A 17,299-nucleotide genomic window follows, 5' to 3' on the forward strand; every position below is an offset into this window, starting at 1 on the left:
GGATGAACACAAAGGATCTAGAATCAGAAAATAAGATTAAATATTGAACTAAGGCCAGTACTGGGCAGACTTGCACGGTCTGTGTCTGTATATGGCCGTTTGGTGGAGGATGGGCTGGGGAGGGCTTCAATGGCTGGGAGGGTGTAAATGGGCTAGAGTAAGTCTTAACAGAGATTTCGGCAGTTGGAACCCAAGCACAGTACAGGGTAAAGCTTTGGATTCTTGCCCAGAAATAGCTAAGAAGAAAAAATAAAAAAATTTAAATTGAATCAGGTTGGACAGACTGGATGGACCATTCGGGTCCTTATCTGCCATCATCTACTATGTTACTAATGCCTGGCAACTAAAATTCAATGCAAAGAAATGCAGAGTAATGCATTTGGGGATTAATAATCAGAAGGAACAGTATATGCTTGGAGGAGAGAAGCTGATATGCACAGACGGGGAGAGGGACCTTGGGGTGATAGTGTCCGAAGATCTAAAGGTGAAAAAAGTGTGACAAGGCAGTAGCTGCTGCCAGAAGGATGCTGGGCTGCATAAAGAGAGGCGTAGCCAGTAGAAGGAAGAAGGTGTTGATGCCCTTGTACAGGTCATTGGTGATGCCCTTGTACGGGTCATTGGTAAGGCCCCACTTGGAGTATTGTGTTCAGTTTTGGAGACCGTATCTGGCGAAGGACATAAGAAGACTTGAAGCGGTCCAGAGGAGAGCGACGAAAATGATAGGAGGCTTGCACTAGAAGACGTATGAGAAGAGACTGGAAGCCCTGAATATGTATACCCTAGAGGAAAGGAGGGACAGGGGAGATATGATTCAGACATTCAAATACTTGAAGGGTATTAACATAGAACAAAATCTTTTCCAGAGAAAGGAAAATGGTAAAATCAGAGGACATAATTTGAGGTTGAGGAGTGGTAGATTCAAGAGCAATTCTACTTTACGGAGAGGGTGGTGGATGCCTGGAATGCACTCCCAAGAGAGGTGGTGGAGAGGAAAACAGTGACTGAGTTCAAAGAAGCGTGGGATGAACACCGGATCTAGAATCAGAAAATAATATTAAATATTGAACTAAGGCCAGTACTGGGCAGAATTGCATGGTCTGTGTCTGTATATGTCCGTTTGGGAGAGGATGGGCTGGAGAGGGCTTCAGTGGCTGGGAGGGTTTAGATTAGAGAGTTGCGTGGGGACAGAAATCCCACCTGTCCCCATGAGGAATACCACCCATCCCCGCAAGGAATCCCCTCCGTCCCTACCCGTCCCCATAAGGAATCCCCTCCGTCCCCGCCCTTCCCTATAAACTTCAGAAATAGTTATTTCATTTAATTATGCTACTGAATTAAAGGCTCTAGTAGAAACCCATTTACAAATAAGCAAAAAGACTTTATTAATTTGGAAATATTAATTGGGAAGAAAACATACTTTGTAAACGGGTTTCTACCAGAGCCTCTAATGTTTATAAATTTTTATCAACACAACTAATATACTACTTTATCCTGAAGCAAAAAAAAAAAAGAAATAGAATTCTTTTCCTACCTCTGTTGCCTGGTTTCTGCTTTCCTCATGTTCTCATTCAATTCCTTCCATCCACTGTCTTTCTTCTCTCTGCGTCTTCCATTTGCTCTGCTACTGTGCCTCTCCCTTTCTCCCCCCTTCCAAATTGGTCTGGCACCCATCTTCTTCCCTCCGCTCCCCCCATAGTCTGGCATCTCTCTCTTCTTCCCTGCCAGCGTCTTCTCCCCACTCTCTCTTCCCCATTTCCTTTCAGCATCCCCCCCTCCTAACCTGCCCTCTCTGTCCTGATGTAGTAGATTGTAGCCCGGTATAGCCATATCCCACCCATGTGAGTCCGTGAACCAAGTCGAGGTACAGGAAAACCTGAAGGCCCTGCAACCGCAGGGCCACCGTGACCACCACGAGGCACTTCGTGAAAACCCTTGGGGACTAAGCAAGCTCGAATCGAGGAACCGATACTGCAAGTGGAAGTCTCCCCCTGAAAGCGGAGAATCCATCGAGAAGCCAGCAGGTAGCTGTAACCACAACCAAGCAGGATGTGAAACCCCCGGAGAAGCCTCCAAGCCAAGGGGAGAACAGAAACTGGAGATGGAGATCCCCCTCCCGGAATCTCGGAAACCGGCCTGAGGCCAGGGAATAGGAAAGTGCGTGCACGCCTCCCCGAAGTCCAGGGAGCACAGCCAAGAGGGGAGCCTGCGTCCAAGAGGGGGCACAACGCTGGAAGGGTGAGCAAACTGAACCGTGCCCGGTAGAAATAAGTGTAGGGCACGGGGGAGGGGGGCCAGGATCAGACACCGATCCCCCATCCTCCGGGGCACCAGAAAATACCGGGAGCAAAATCCCGTGATGCAACAGATCCGGAGGAACCCCATCGACCGCTCACCCAGCCACAGAAGGAGCAGCGGAGACCGGCCCGAAGAGCACCATCCAAGGGGAAAGTCTCGGCGTATGAGACCAAAGGGCAGGGAGCACCCTACCCGGAGGCTGGGAACGCCCAACCGTCAGAGACAAGGTTATCCCACCAGGTGTGAAAAGAAGGAGACGCTCCTCCGAAGGGAGAGGAGAAGTCACCAGGAGGAGAGGAGCCCGGAGGCCCATTCCGAAAAAGCCAAAAGACGGTCCAGGAAGTGCCGCAGCCGGCGGCTGGACTGGAACTCAGCGCTAAAGCAGCCACAGCGACCCCTGCGAAGGAGGCCAAGAGACACAGGAGCGGCATCCCGAGAGTACCTCTGGAGAGGAAAACTATACCGCCGGACCGGAGAGTCAGTGGCATAAGGCGCCCCAGAGACCAGTCATGGGCTGAGAGCAGCGCAGCGGCCACTTCAATGGAGACAACAAAAAGCACAGTACCCTCGCAAGGGGGAGTGGCAAGACGATCCTGGAGGTTCGGATCAACAGCCACACTCGGAGCCAAGCGAGATGACGCACGGCGAGCACAAAAGCTGGGACCCTCGAGGACAATCAAAGGCGTCAGCGGCCGCCTGAAACAAAGAAGCCGGAGCGAAGAGAGAGACTTCCAGGAGAGGAAACTCCGCACTGGTGGGGACCCCGGAATCCCGAACAGGAACCGGAGACAGCGAGGCACAAAGCCGCAGATGATACCGCACCATCCCCAGTGGACGCCGAGGCACCAAGCCCCAGTCAACAGTGAGTCGCAAAGCCCCCAGGGACGTTGAGGCACAGAGCCCTCGCCGGTGCGGCACAAGGCGGCAGTCAAGAACGGGGCACAAAGCCCCCGTCAACACAGAGGCACAAAGCCCCAGTCGACAGCGAGGCACAAAGCCCCAGTCGACAGCGAGGCACAGGGCCTCAGTCGATGTCGAGGCATAACGCCTCAGCACAAAGCCTCAGTGGACATCGAGGCACAAAGCCTCAGTCGACGTCGAAGCACAAAGCCCCAGACAACGTTGGGGTACAAGGTCGACGTCAAGGCACAAGGCCTCCTTCAAGGTCAAGGCCCAAAGCTTCAGTCAAGGGCGAGGCAGAAAGCCTCAGGCGACGGTAAGGGCATAAAGCCTTAGGCGACTCCGAAGCACAAGGCCGCAGTCAACGTCGAGGCACCAAGCCTCAGTCGACGTCGAGGCACCAAGCCTCAGTCGACGTCGAGGCACCAAGCCTCAGTCGACGTCGAGGCACCAAGCCTCAGCCGACATCGCTCAGCCCAAGCCATCAAGGCCTCGGGAGGTGGCACCATACCAATGAACTGGTAAGAGAGGTGCAGCAGTGTACTCCATAGAGGGCAACCTCGAGGATGAGTATTCCCATAAAAGGAGGCACGCTTCGAAGGTCTTGTAGAGGTTGGCACGACTGCACTCGATGCCTAGAATGCCTGAGACTCAGCCGGCGGCGTTACCGAGGTAACGCACCTAGAAAAGAAAGAAGAGACTTACCCAAAGATGAAACCCGCGAGGCACAGCCCGGGGCCGAGATCTACGAGGCCGATGTCGAGACCGGGTCGAAGCAGGAGCAGGTTCCATGGCAAAAAGCTCCGCAATCCTGGGCCTACGTCGCCGAAGGGCCGAAGGTCTAAGCACGGCACAACGAAGACAGGAGGCCATCGGGTGAGCCGCACCCAGTCAGAGAATACCAGCGGTGCAGTCAGGAATAGAGACAACTCGACCGCAGGAGAAGTACTTAGGAAACCCGGGGAGAGGCCGGGACAGAAGAGAGATGGCCGCAGCCACAGTAAACCGGGAGAATATGCTGCCTGCTTGTCCTGAGATAAATTACATTCTCCATAAGGGAATGTGGTGAGAAAAAGTATACAACACAAAATGATATATAAACAATCATGTAGGTTGGTAAAAAAAAATGTCAACAATTATAATATAAAAAAGGGGTCAGAAACTGAAAATCACAAAAGGGAATTAAGAGCACAAAAGAAATGTATCATATGTACAGATTTTGGCATACTGATATCAAGATTAAGAGGTTAAAAAAAGAGTTTTAAAGAATCATAAAAACAGTCTATAGTCTATTTCTAAATTAAGACCATTAAGTGTTAGTGTTAAACTGAAAAATGAACTCTTGTTCTTCTCTGCAAAGTATATTATCTATATCTCCACCTCTCCATCTAATCTTAATCACTTTCAACACAAAAAATTTTAAATCCTCAATGCAAAATGTCCTTTTATCCAATGTTCAACCAATGGTGCTGTTAAAACATGACTGCTAATGCAGCTTCGATGTTCTATCACAGTGTTTCTCAACCCATGGTATGCGTACCCTAGGGGGTACGCGGGCCGCCTGTTGGGGGTACGCAGCCTGGCTGTCAATTTCCGCCCGTCCATCTGCCACTGCCCAGGATCTCATGTTCCTGGCCACCCAACCCCCCCTCCCCCCGCGCCACAACCTTCTTGGAGCCGCACTCGCTCCTTCAGCCTTTGGCAGCGCTTCTTGCAGTGGGCGACACACACAGCGATTCAGGTGCTGCACGTAAGTGGCAGACCCAGAAGCCTTCTCTTCGACATCAGAGTTGAGCCACGTGCAGCGTGTTGCTGCTTGCGCCATCCATTGTGTGAGTGCTGCAGGGGGCTGAAAACTGAAGGAGGAGCAAGTGCAGTTCAGACAAGTAAAGGTGACATATTTTGCGACCATTCAGGGTTCGATAATAATTGATTTGGTACTACTAGAAACAGCTTTGTGTTACATTGCAGCTGAAGTGGTTTGCATATTGATATTACATACAGGTACTTCCTCTGTCGTTAGTGGACTTTCAATCCAAGTTTTATATCTGGGGCAATGGAGGGTTAAGTCACTTGCCCAAAGTCACAAGGAGCCACAGTGGAAATTAAAATTGGTTCTGCTGTGGTTTAAGTGCCATTTGTGTTAGGGGACATGCCATGGATGGATAATTTGACAAGAAATTCCACAGATTGTTTATTGAGTTGAATATGGTGGTGGAGAGGGAACAGAGGGACAGACTGAAGGGGATGCAAGGTGGGGGAATAATGTACATAGTGATGGAGGGAGAGATGTGTGAGAGAACTTGCCTATAGTGACCGATCAAGTTATCTTTTATTTCTCTGGGAAAATTAAAAAAGGAATCTGACTTGTCACTATGATCAATAAGAACACACCAGCTGTCAAAAGGCCAGGCAGTTTACTTTATGGGAGTGAAACATAACTGTTTTTGATATGTAGTTTAATTTTGTGGTTACCATTCTGTATTGTTAATAAGGTTTTTGTGGCTACCATTATGTATTGTTAATAAGGTTATAGTATTGTTTTGTATATTAAAAATAAATGGAAGAAGTTTATAAGAAACCAAGACCTTGACTGAGATTGGTTGTTTATAAAAATAAATAGAAACAATGGCATTACAATTAGTACTATTATGGGGGTGGAATCAGGGCAGGTCTGTTTATAAAAATAAATAGACATGTCATTACAGTTAGTACTATTATGGGGGTGGAGTTTGGACAGGTCTGGGGCGGAGCATGAACAGGGTACTCGGTATTTGTTAGGCTTAGGGGATACTTGGCTTGAAAAGGTTGAGAAACACTGTTCTATCAGACATGTTTTAACTAAACGTTTTGTCTTACCAATATAAATCAAATTGCAAGGACATAACACTGCATAGACAACTTGTGTGGTGTTACAATCTGAGTTGTGTCCAAGTATGAATCTCCTATTTATCTGAAGATGTGTGGACTCTGCAATCTCTAGTCAGTGCTTACATCTCTCACATTTACAATGTCCCAAAAATACTGATGTATCCTCATATGGATGGGGAAATATAGAAGGTTCCATATGTTCCTTTAGATTTTTTTTTGTCTAGAAAAGTGTTTTTCAACCTTTTTACACCCGTGGACCGGCAGAAATAAAAGAATTATTTTGTGGACTGGCAAACTACTAGGACTAAAATTTTAAAACCCCGTTTCTGCCCCATCTCTGCGAGCTCGGTCACCTCAGTAACTATAGAAAAATAGACAAATATAGTGCAAAATATAGACAGCAGATATAAATTCTCAAAACTGACACGTTTTGATCACTAAATTGAAAATAAAATCACTTTTCCTACCTTTGCTGTCTGGTGATTTCATGATTCTCTGGTTGCGTTTCCTTCTGTCTGTGTATCCTTTCTTTCATTTCTTTCTTTCTGCACTCGGGCCCAAGAATTGTCCCTTTCTATTCCCTCCCTCTTTCCTTCCCATGTCTTTAGTGCCCCCAGTGCCTTCTTCCCATGTCCTTAGTGCCTCCTTCCTATGTCCCTCTCACTGGCACTTTGTCCCACCCCCGAAGCCAGCCTGCCTGCCTGTCTACCTCTCTCCCTGGCTAAAGCCAGCCTGCCTACCTCCTTCCCTCCCTGTCACGTGCAAAAAAAAGCCCCTCTCCTTCCTTTCCCCAGGTCGGCTGCTATCTTACCGCCCTGCTGCTTCTGCAAAAGCAGACAGGAAGTCTTCTTTCATACGTCAATTCTGACGTCGGAAAGGACGTTCTGGGCCAGCCAGGCAGCAATTGGCTGGCCCAGAACGTCCTTTTCCGAATTGACGTCGGAAAGAAGACTTCCTGTCGGCTTTAGCAGCAGCAGCAGCAGGACGGTAAGATAGCAGCGGACCGGATGAAAGGAAGGAGGGAGGCTTGCTTTTTTTTTTTGTGCACGACAGGTAGGGACAGGGCCTGAAAATGGGACCTATGGTCACCTTAATCTTTTCGGCCCTGCGCGGACCGGCAGAAATTTCCTGCGGACCAGCGATTGAAGAACTATGCGACTATGAAGTTTTTATCTCTGAAACACTGATGCCCCTCTAATATTTGCCAATTCTTTCTTATTATTTTCTGAATGTCACTGGCTAAATGAGAAAATTTGAGGGTGCAAATAATGTCTGGTGGTACTTTTGGTTCACTATGTGTAAGTAACAGATCTCTATGTGTAGAACGCGCCCTGTTGTAAACATCTATAATACATTTGTGGGGATACCCTCTGTTCTTAAATCTGTTGTATAGACCAACTGATTTACATTCAAAATCATCATGTTCTCAGCAGATCTTCTTTAATCTCAGAAACTAGCAGTATGGTAGATTTTTCTTTAATAAATGATTATGGAAACTCAAAGTGTAGAAAAGCATTTCTATACAATGAATTAATAAAATAAGTGCCCTTTTTAATAACCAAATCGAGGAAGGAAATTGTAGAAAAATTATGCTCTTAGAAGGCTTGCTGGTAGCAGGAATATTCAAGATACCCTGTGCAAGTTTTGCTAGTTTTGGCCAGCACTTTTGCTTATGTTCTAAAATGATAAAATAGTCAAACATTTCTCCCAGTCCATCTCTCCCTGTCCCTCAGACATCTTTCCTTCCCTCCCTTTCCCCATTCCTGAGTCTCACATCTCTTCCTCCTTCCCTCATTTGAGTCCAACATCTCTCCCATCCTTCACTCCCTCCCTCAAGTCCTATATCGCTTCCTCTGTACCTTCTACTCCTCCCCCAAATCTGAAATGTCTCGGGTGGGGTCTTATTTCTAGGCGGAACTCCGATGGAAACAGCATCTTGTTACTGGCCAGCATATCTGCTGGTCGGCTTTCTCTGCTGCATCCCTTCCCTGACATCTAGTCCTCCTTCTCTCCCCCTCCCTCTCCGGCATGTATACTTTAAATTTATTGTAAAATTTCTGTGCCACCGTCTCCAGCATCTTCTCTCCACTGCAGCCCACACCCTCTGACAACTTCCTGTTTCCGCGGGGCTGGCTGCAGTGGAGAGAAGACACTGGTGTCAGCGGCAGGACGGCACTGTGCTTTTACAAAAAAATTAAGGTAGATATGCAGCAGGTGGGGGGGAGGAGTAGATGAGGAAGGGACATGACAGAGAGCCAACCAGCAGGCACGCTGGCCGATAGCAAAATGCCGCTCCCATGAGAGAGCTGCCTGTCTGAATACTTTGCTACAGCCTCGCAAGAGGTGTTTCTATTCCCCACAAAATCCCCGTTAGCCCTGTTACAGTATTACTGGCAATTTGGGGGGAGGCCCTGCCCCCCGCCCCCATGTTCTGTTGCCTGTGATCTCAGGAAATGCACATACATCAGAATACTTACAGGAAGTAGCAACAAAAGCTATAATAAAATACAGACAAAAATTCAAATGTCTGGTAACAATTTAGTCAGAGACAATGCAGCAAATGTATTCAAGATGAGATTAAATTTAGAAGAGCATGAAGAGAATACCAAGCTTAGAAACATAGAAATAGATGGCAGATAAGGGCCACGGCCCATCTAGTCTGCCCATCCCAATGACCCTCCCCTACCTTTCTCTGTGAATAGATCCCACGTGTCTATCCCATTTGGCCTTAAAATCAGGCACGCTGCTGGCCTCAATAACCTGAAGTGGAAGACTATTCCAGTGATCAATCACCCTTTCAGTGAAAAAGAATTTCCTGGTGTCCCCGTGCAGTTTCCCGCCCCTGATTTTCCACGGATGCCCCCTTGTTGCCGCGGGACCCATGAAAAAGAAGATATCTTCTTCCACCTCAATGCGGCCCGTGAGATACTTGAATGTCTCGATCATGTCACCCCTCTCTCTGTGTTCCTCGAGTGAGTACAGCTGCAACTTATCCAGCCGTTCCTCGTACGGGAGATCCTTGAGTCCCGAGACCGACTCCAGTCTCAGCACATCCTTACGGTAATGCGGCCTCCAGAATTGCACACAGTATTCCAGGTGGGGCCTCACCATGGATCTATACAATGGCATAATGACTTCAGGCTTACGACAGTGCTCACCTCCTAGCCAAAGACTTCAGTGTCCTAGAAATAAAAACTAATTAGGTGAAATTACAAAATACTTCTGTAACAATCATTTGCTGCAGCAGCTTTGAAAAGAATGGAACTCTAGTGCAGTGTTCTTCAACCACCGGTCCGTGGACTGGTGCCGGTCCACAGAAATTTCCTGCCTGTCCACAGGGCCAACAAGTGCATCAGGCCCAAAACAGTGTTCTTCAACTGCTTTGGGCATTATTTCTGCCAGTCCATGATGCGATCAATGTGGCATTATCTTCGAGCCAGCTCCTTCCTCACTGATTCAGTGCACAAAGCCATGGGCAGTGGCTCCTACGCGCGTCCTGCGGCTGAACCGGAAGCCTTCTCTCTGACGTTGCAAAATCAGAGGGAAGGCTTCCAGATGAAGCACGGGACGCACAAGGAGCCTCTGCCCGCAGCTTTATGCACTGCATCGGTGAGGAAGAGGGAGCCAGCCTGAAGATAACATCGGGGGTGGTATAAAATGGCCAGGCGGGAGCAGGCCAGAAGGTAAGGCATAGCATGGAGGGAGGGAGACAACAAAGGTAGGGGGGAATGATTTTATTTTTTAATTTAGTGATTGAATTATGTCAATTTTGAGAATTTACATCTGCTGTCAGTGTGCTTTGTGTAGTTTAATTTTGTGATTAACCATTATGTGTTGTTAATAAGATTATATTGTGTATCTGTGAAAAATGAATGGAAAAAATAGTACTATTATGGAGGCGGGGTCTGGGGGTGGAAATTGGGTAGAGATGGGTGGGGTCTGGCCCACAACTTAGCCCAGTGTTCTTTAACTGCCGGTCCATGGACGATGCCGGTCCACAAAATAATTATTTTATTTCTGCCGGTCCATAGGTGTAAAAAAGTTGAAGAACACTGCTCTAGTGGAATGTTTTGAGTATATCAAGAACTGGCCTATTCTGATGACATCTGGTTGTAAATATAAAAAGTATACCAGCAAAAATGAGTCTGTAGAAAACCCATGATTTAAATCAAGTCTTTGTGACTAGTGATTTAAATCGATTTGACTTAAATCAAATCCACCCTGGGTCTGTCCAAGGCTTATATTCTTAATGTAAGTGTGGACATTTGATTCTGTAAACTGTCTTCCTTATATGTGACAGTAATTTAACCCAAATCTGCTTCTATTTCTCTCATTCACTTCTAGACGTGGAGATGTGCCACTGTTCACTCGACGGATTGTCAGAAAGGGTGCAGATGATGGCTCAGATGAGGATGTGGATGGCAAAGCAGATGTGGGAGATGCCAAAGCTACTGAATAAGTCTTCAATTCCTCTATCTCCCACACTTAACACACGCAGTGTAACAAGTTACTAAATAGAAGCGTTTCAGAGGAGAGGATGAAGTCTCGTGGCTATTGCTTCTTTCCTGTTCAGCTAAAGAGGACATCTGGAAAACCCTGTTCTCATTGCACAGGACAAAATATGGAATTCCCATGTTCCCTTATCTGTGTTATACATAGATTGTTCCATTGGTAAAACAAAATTTATTGCTCCCAAACTTCTGTTCTAGCTGTGACATAACTTTTAAAAAAATCGAAATACGATTTGAAGTATGTATCTGCATATCTACTGTGGCTAGATGGGAGCTGTTCTGTTTGGGAAGGTATGGGGAGTATCGTAGAATTTTTCTACCTTGAATTTCATTATTTTGAATGCACAGTTTCTAACTGCTTCGGGCAATCATGAATCCTATAGTTTTTTTCTCTGCTCTTTTTGAGACTGTTAGAAAAGGTCTTATCTATTGGGGCTATGGGATCGATGGGTAATTTGCTGTGGTAATTGTCTCCTTGGAAGAGGAGCATTGGTCCTCAGGAACAGATAGCCATCATGTTTGCCAAATAAGTTTTGAGCTTGTTATAGCCATCTTCTTTGGTGTCTCTTTTAAATTAAATCAAGTGCAATGTCATTTTCACTGTATTCTGATTAAAAGGGGGTTTTTAGCACAAGGTAAAATGGCCTAGCAGTTAGAATGAAATAGGATAGGAGATGCAATGACTTATTTTTGGCTCAAATTAGTTGCTTAAAACACTTTTGGAGATGCACGCTATGAGATCACAGCATATTCAGAATACTTTTTTACGTTATGAGCCTTGTGTACTTTATTCATGTGTATCTTACCTAAAGCAAAATAAATCTAAAGCCATAGTGATATATAACTGGAGACTAGCCTTAGTGCACCACAGTATAACCTTACTATTCACAGATATTTCTTAAAGATCTTATGTAATCTTGAAATAAAAATGTTGAGAGATCTTTACCACTGCCATTCTCTTTAGAACCACAGTTATATATAGTTTTTTTTATATTGTACACTGGTTACTGGCTGTATCTCTACTCTCAAAAGTGTGTATATTCTGTTTAAACTTTCCTATGAACAAAAATAAATTAAATATATACCTAAAGCTATCGTGGCTTCTAGATCTGATCATCTGTCTTGGGGAGGGGAAGGGTAGTATATAAAGTACATTTTCAGCAGCAATAATTAATCAAGGAAGTTTGTTTTCCAGAATGTTCCACTATTCCCAAATAGTTTAACAAAGTAACGCAAGCTACTATGTTGCTGTCTGTTCTAACTTTGCACAAAAAATAAAAAAAACTTTGGCATAGGGTTCAGTGTCTGAAACTGATCTTGTATGTCCTAAATTAACCTGAACAAACAGTTTCGCTCAGAACATAATATACAATCCAAAGGGAATTCTGATTCCACTTCTTCAAAATGAGTTGGTGGTGCTAGGAATTCTTCATTATTCCCCACACTTGGATAGTATTAACTTTGTAATTTTAAGCTTTTTCTTTTCTTTTTATATAAATAACTTATGAATAATTTATAGCTTAAATATAGCTTATATGTGGATTAAGAAGTGCATCACTTATCTTAAGTCCTTATCGGTTCCCCTTCCCTTACTCCTGCCCAAGCTGGCTCCAATCTCAAAATGGCTGCCACGACCACCAATGGCAGCTTTGTGAGATTGTAAATGGAGTTCATGGCAGCCATTGGAGACAGCATGGACACAAGCATCTAGAGATTTCTCCTGCCTCAACTAGCCACTAGACCACCACACGGTACATTTTCAGTTGAAATTAAAAACCCAACATTTTCAGCTGAAACTAGAAAAAGACCAAATTCAGATTTTGGGTTGGTTTTGGAGCCAAACCAAAATTTGGTCAGCCTGTATTGTGATGAAACTGGAGTTTGAGTATTGAGTTTCCCCAGTTTGGTTTTTTTGTTCTAGAATACAAAGCCATTTACAACCTTGAAAAGTTTCAAACTAGAAAAATAATATAACAAAGTATAATATCATATTGGAATTGGTCTCTTCCTTAGACCTCTATATTAAATGGGGGGTAGGGGAGAAAATAGTCTGGTTATTATTGATGATGTAGTAGAGCACTGTATTCCATCCGATTCCAAATAGAATTATTTCCTTAGTTTTTCCTGGTTTATTCTCCAAAACAAAATGAACTGCAGCGCGTGCAGGACACTTCCTGTAGACCACAAACAGCACTGGCAGCATGGATTACAGTGGAATAAAATAGACTTTTTTCAAAAATGGTAGCCCAAGTTATTCATATTTAAATGCTTCTTTCAAAAACTTGTTGAACTGAGATTATTTTTATGATATGTGCAAGTGAAAACTATACTTCTCTGACTCTTGGATTACTAAAGATTTTCTTCAATACAGTAATAAATTCTGTTCTCCATGGACACAGACCAATGCAGACGCACTGGTATTATCAGCTGCAGGCTGGCGATCTGGAAGTGCCCTTTCAAGCTCATGTATATATGCTTCAGTCAACCATACACCGAGTCCTCCTTTCCACCTTAAGCATAATCATTATCTCCATTTTTTTTTTTCCATTTCCACTCGGCATGACAGATGTAGCCCTTTCTCTTCTAAAGGAAAAGTTGTCTGCTGGCAAAAAGGCGAGCCAAAGTGCACACACAAAACGGCGAGAACCTGGTCCACGTTGCCACTATCTAAAGGAGCTTAACAGGAAGTGAAGAGGCCAATACTTTTAGTATCCTTCAGCATGTTCCAGGTGCAGGACCCTCCACAAAGAGAGGGAACGGTGTCGGAAGCAAACTGGCACAGAGTGTAGCCAAAACTAGTCAGCCCCCCGATTCCTCATCGTTCAATGCCAACCACTCTGACTCAGGACTTTTCGGCATCCACACCACATCACAGTCTGCAGCTGCTGGCGATCTCACCAAGGCTGCCCCGAACCAAGTCCAGACAACTGCCCAAGGCAATACCACAGAGGCTGACGTCACAAGAGCCAAAGCTCAATTGAAAACAAGATTCCTGATGTCACTCGAAACCTCAGATGCATTAGGAAATGAAATTGGCTCTCAAGCATTGGCATCCGGAACGCACATATCACCCATCGCTGCACGTCAACAGACAGACTCCGATCCACAGCTGACATTACAAAAACTGCAAATATGTCCATGACCGGCAAGAAATCAATGGCAGTCAGTGGGAACCCAGGATGAACACCACACCCGGATGAACTGTGACTCTCTGATCTTGCCCAACAACAATAAAATGTTTGGTGCAGCCTCCACTCGTCCAGCTCTCAGGAGGGCAGACAGTGCAGGGACAAGCCGGACCCCGTGTACAGGTCCTTGAAATTGAGGTCCCGGTAGGCACAAAGCAGATCGCTCTTGGGCAAGTGAGGGGAGGTGCGCTGCTGAGTGCGAATCCGGCAGCCACTTGTCGCGGTAGTCCAGCCATGACGGCTGCAGGGGGCTTCTGGTGCGGTTGTTCCCCAGACTAAAATACTAAAATGGGTTCTTGTTCCGACACAGATTTGACAGAGTCCAGGTGATATTGCGCAAATACCCAAAAGATAGTGAAAATAAGTTCGGCAGAGCAAGGAAGGGCTCAAACTCCCATATTTAATAGCCATTTTTAATACTTTTCGACTCAGGACTGTATCCATCAACAAAGACCCAGTCATTACTATTATCGCAGTGGCTGATCACTCACATTCTCCTTCCTCTGATGTCTCCAGCATCTTAAAACGTGTGCTCTGAATGGAGGACACTCGAGTGGGAGGGAACAGTCCCATTCTAACATACACAGATGGATCAAAAACTGGTTGGCAAACAGGAAACAGAGGGTAGGAGTAAAGGGACACTATTCTGACTGGAAAGGGGTCACAAGTGGCGTCCCACAAGGGTCAGTGCTGGGACCGCAGCTATTCAATATATTTATTAATGACTTGGAAACAGGGACAAAGTGTGAAGTTATAAAATTTGCGGATGACACAAAACTCTCCGGTAAGGTTAGATCTGTAGAGGAATGTAAAAAACTCCAAAGGGATCTGGACAAACTGAGTGAGTGGGCAGATAAATGGCAGATGAGTTTTAATGTGGAGAAATGTAAAGTTATGCACATAGGGAAAGGGAACCTGATGTACAACTACATGATGGGGGGGATGACATTGGGAAAAGGCAACCTAGAAAAGGACTTGGGGGTTTTGGTGGATAAAACAATGAAACCGGCAGCACAATGCGCAGCGGCCTCAAAAAAGGCGAACAGAATGTTGGGCATTATCAAAAAAGGTATCACTACCAGAACCAAGGAAGTTATCCTCCCGCTGTACAGGGCAATGGTGCGACCACATCTGGAGTACTGCGTCCAGTACTGGTCGCCGTACCTAAAGAAAGATATGGCGATACTCGAGAGGGTCCAGAGAAGAGCGACAAAAATGATAAAGGGCATGGAAAACCTCTCGTATGCTGAGAGGCTGGAGAAGTTGGGGCTCTTTTCCCTGGAAAAGAGGAGACTTAGAGGGGATATGATAGAAACTTATAAGATCATGAAGGGTATAGTGAAGGTAGAGAGAGACAGATTCTTCAGACTGGCGGGGGCAACAAGAACTAGAGGACACTCAAAAATATTGAAGGGAGATAGGTTTAGAACAAATGCTAGGAAGTTCTTCTTCACCCAGAGGGTGGTGGACACCTGGAATGCGCTTCCAGAGGGGGTGGTTGAGCAGAGTACGGTTTTGGGTTTCAAAAAGGGATTGGACGAATTCCTGAGGGGAAAGGGAATCCAGGGGTACAATTAGAGGGTTACTATACAAGACAAAATGCTCTTGAGTAATAGATCACTACAGGTCATTGACCTGGGGGGCCGCCGCGGGAGCGGACTGCTGGGCATGATGGACCTATGGTCTGACTCGGCAGAGGCCATGCTTATGTGCTTATGTGCTAACCTGGCATTTGCCAAGAATGAAGCTGAGATCGATTCCTATCCAATCAATGGCTTATTCAAAGGTAATTATACTGCCCTCGATATCTTCTGTTCCATGGCAATTGTAAGCTCAGAGAATCCGTTAGTTGTTTTTATTAAAATCAAAAATAAATTGCACAAATCAAAGTTATATTTATTTATAAACTCACATTAAATAAACCTAAAAATTTTGCTCAGGTAGCCATCCTATAACTCACAGGACAGTAGAGTCAGTTCATTGGTGTTCCTTGCTTCTCCAAAAATTCTTTTAGTTTATCAGGATCATCAAATTGAAAAGATTTACCTTTGTATGTGATCCGCATTAAACCAGGGTAATAAAGTCCATACCTTGCTCCAATCTCCTGTAGTTTTGACCTCATTGATAGAAATTGTCTACATATATTTACTGTTTCCCTTGCAAAGTCCAGAACAAACAGGATTTTTGAGTCTTTATAAGTCAGGTTTCTATTTGCCATTTTTAATATTTCCAACACATGTTGAAAACGCAGTACACAAAAAATTAGTGGTCTAGGACCTGACTCTCCGTTGGCCCTTCTCCCTGGTACTCTGTGTGCCCTTTAGTCTGAGGGGGAGTATTTTTGGTATATTCTCCTCCAAAAAGGCTATCGCATTCTTTCTTTCAATTCCCTCAGCCAAACCCAAAATTCTTAAATTATTTCTACGTGATCTGTTCTCCATATCCACCATCCTTTTTTCCAGATCATGAATAGCTTTATGATCCTCTTTAAATTGTATCTGTTCCATTTCAATTTTCTCAACCCTGGTTTCTAGTTGCTTCACTCTGCTGCTTACCACATCCATCTTTTGCTCTAAGTTTGTCAACTGTTCAGTATTTGTTGCAATCATTGTTTTAATACTTTTTAGTTCCTCTAAGATCTCAATCATATCCAGGGCATCTAAAGGTAAAAAGACCTTAGAAGGCGTGGTTGATTCTGCCTTTTGCCTTTATTCCAGGGTTTGAAGTCACCTCAATCTTGGTTTGTTTGCTAGAAGTCATTGTTGAGAAGAGTTAGAGATATCAGCTTCTGAGGGAAAATTTTAAATCTCTTTTAAAAATGCTCTAAAGATGCTAGGAGTGGGAGCTCAGCAGTTACACATCCATGCAGCTGCACCTCCAAGTTCCGGAATTGCATATGGTTATTTCCGTCTTCAGTTAACAACCAGAGTGAATCTAGTTCAGTGTACATTAAAATACATAAGGTTGAAGGGAGTGACTGGATTTATGGGAAGAGGTAAGTTTTTATTGCTTTCCTGAAGCCCTTTGAAGGATATGATGTGAGGAGGCAGTTGATTTCAATAACTTGGTAGGAAGTGGGAGTAGGAACGGCATCTGGTGCTTGGGAGTTGGAGGGCACAATCAGGAGGTATTTGCAAATGTATTTTCTCCTGGGAGCAGAGTGGTCTGTTTGGTTCATATGGAGGAAGTTTGGTTAATATGTAGCTGGGTGCCATGTTGAGTAGGGACTTGTATGTTATTACTAGGCCCTTGAAGATACATTTGGTAATGGGTAGTGCTTCTGAGACAATCACGGGCATGGAGGTTTTTTGGGGAGTCTAATTGCCCTGTTTTGTACGCATTATAGGCGCTATTTTTTGCTGTCAATCTGTTGAATAATGCATTAAAGTAGTCCATGCGGGACAGGACATAGGCATAGAGAAAATGGGTGAAGTCAGTTTTGGAGAAGTAGATTCTTAGTCTTCTCCTCATTCTACTTACTATCTCCGACAGCTCTGGAAAATATCTGGGACATGTGGTAAGAGTGAAAGGTTT

General features: G+C 44.9%; 1 protein-coding gene across 2 annotated transcripts in view; it reads left to right on the forward strand.

Annotated features, from left to right (window-relative positions):
- The window catches only part of MYH9 (myosin heavy chain 9), an 807,001-nt gene extending 795,329 nt beyond the window's left edge, over positions 1–11,672 (forward strand). For both annotated transcript variants that reach the window (XM_033935132.1, XM_033935133.1), the window contains exon 41: positions 10,411–11,672. In XM_033935132.1, the coding sequence (XP_033791023.1) occupies positions 10,411–10,525 (115 nt within the window). In that variant the 3' untranslated portion in view covers positions 10,526–11,672. The remainder of the gene's footprint in view (positions 1–10,410) is intronic.
- The last annotated feature ends 5,627 nt before the right edge of the window (positions 11,673–17,299 follow it).

The sequence above is a fragment of the Geotrypetes seraphini genome, chromosome 2, assembly GCF_902459505.1.
Source record: "Geotrypetes seraphini chromosome 2, aGeoSer1.1, whole genome shotgun sequence".
Classification (NCBI taxonomy): domain Eukaryota; kingdom Metazoa; phylum Chordata; class Amphibia; order Gymnophiona; family Dermophiidae; genus Geotrypetes; species Geotrypetes seraphini.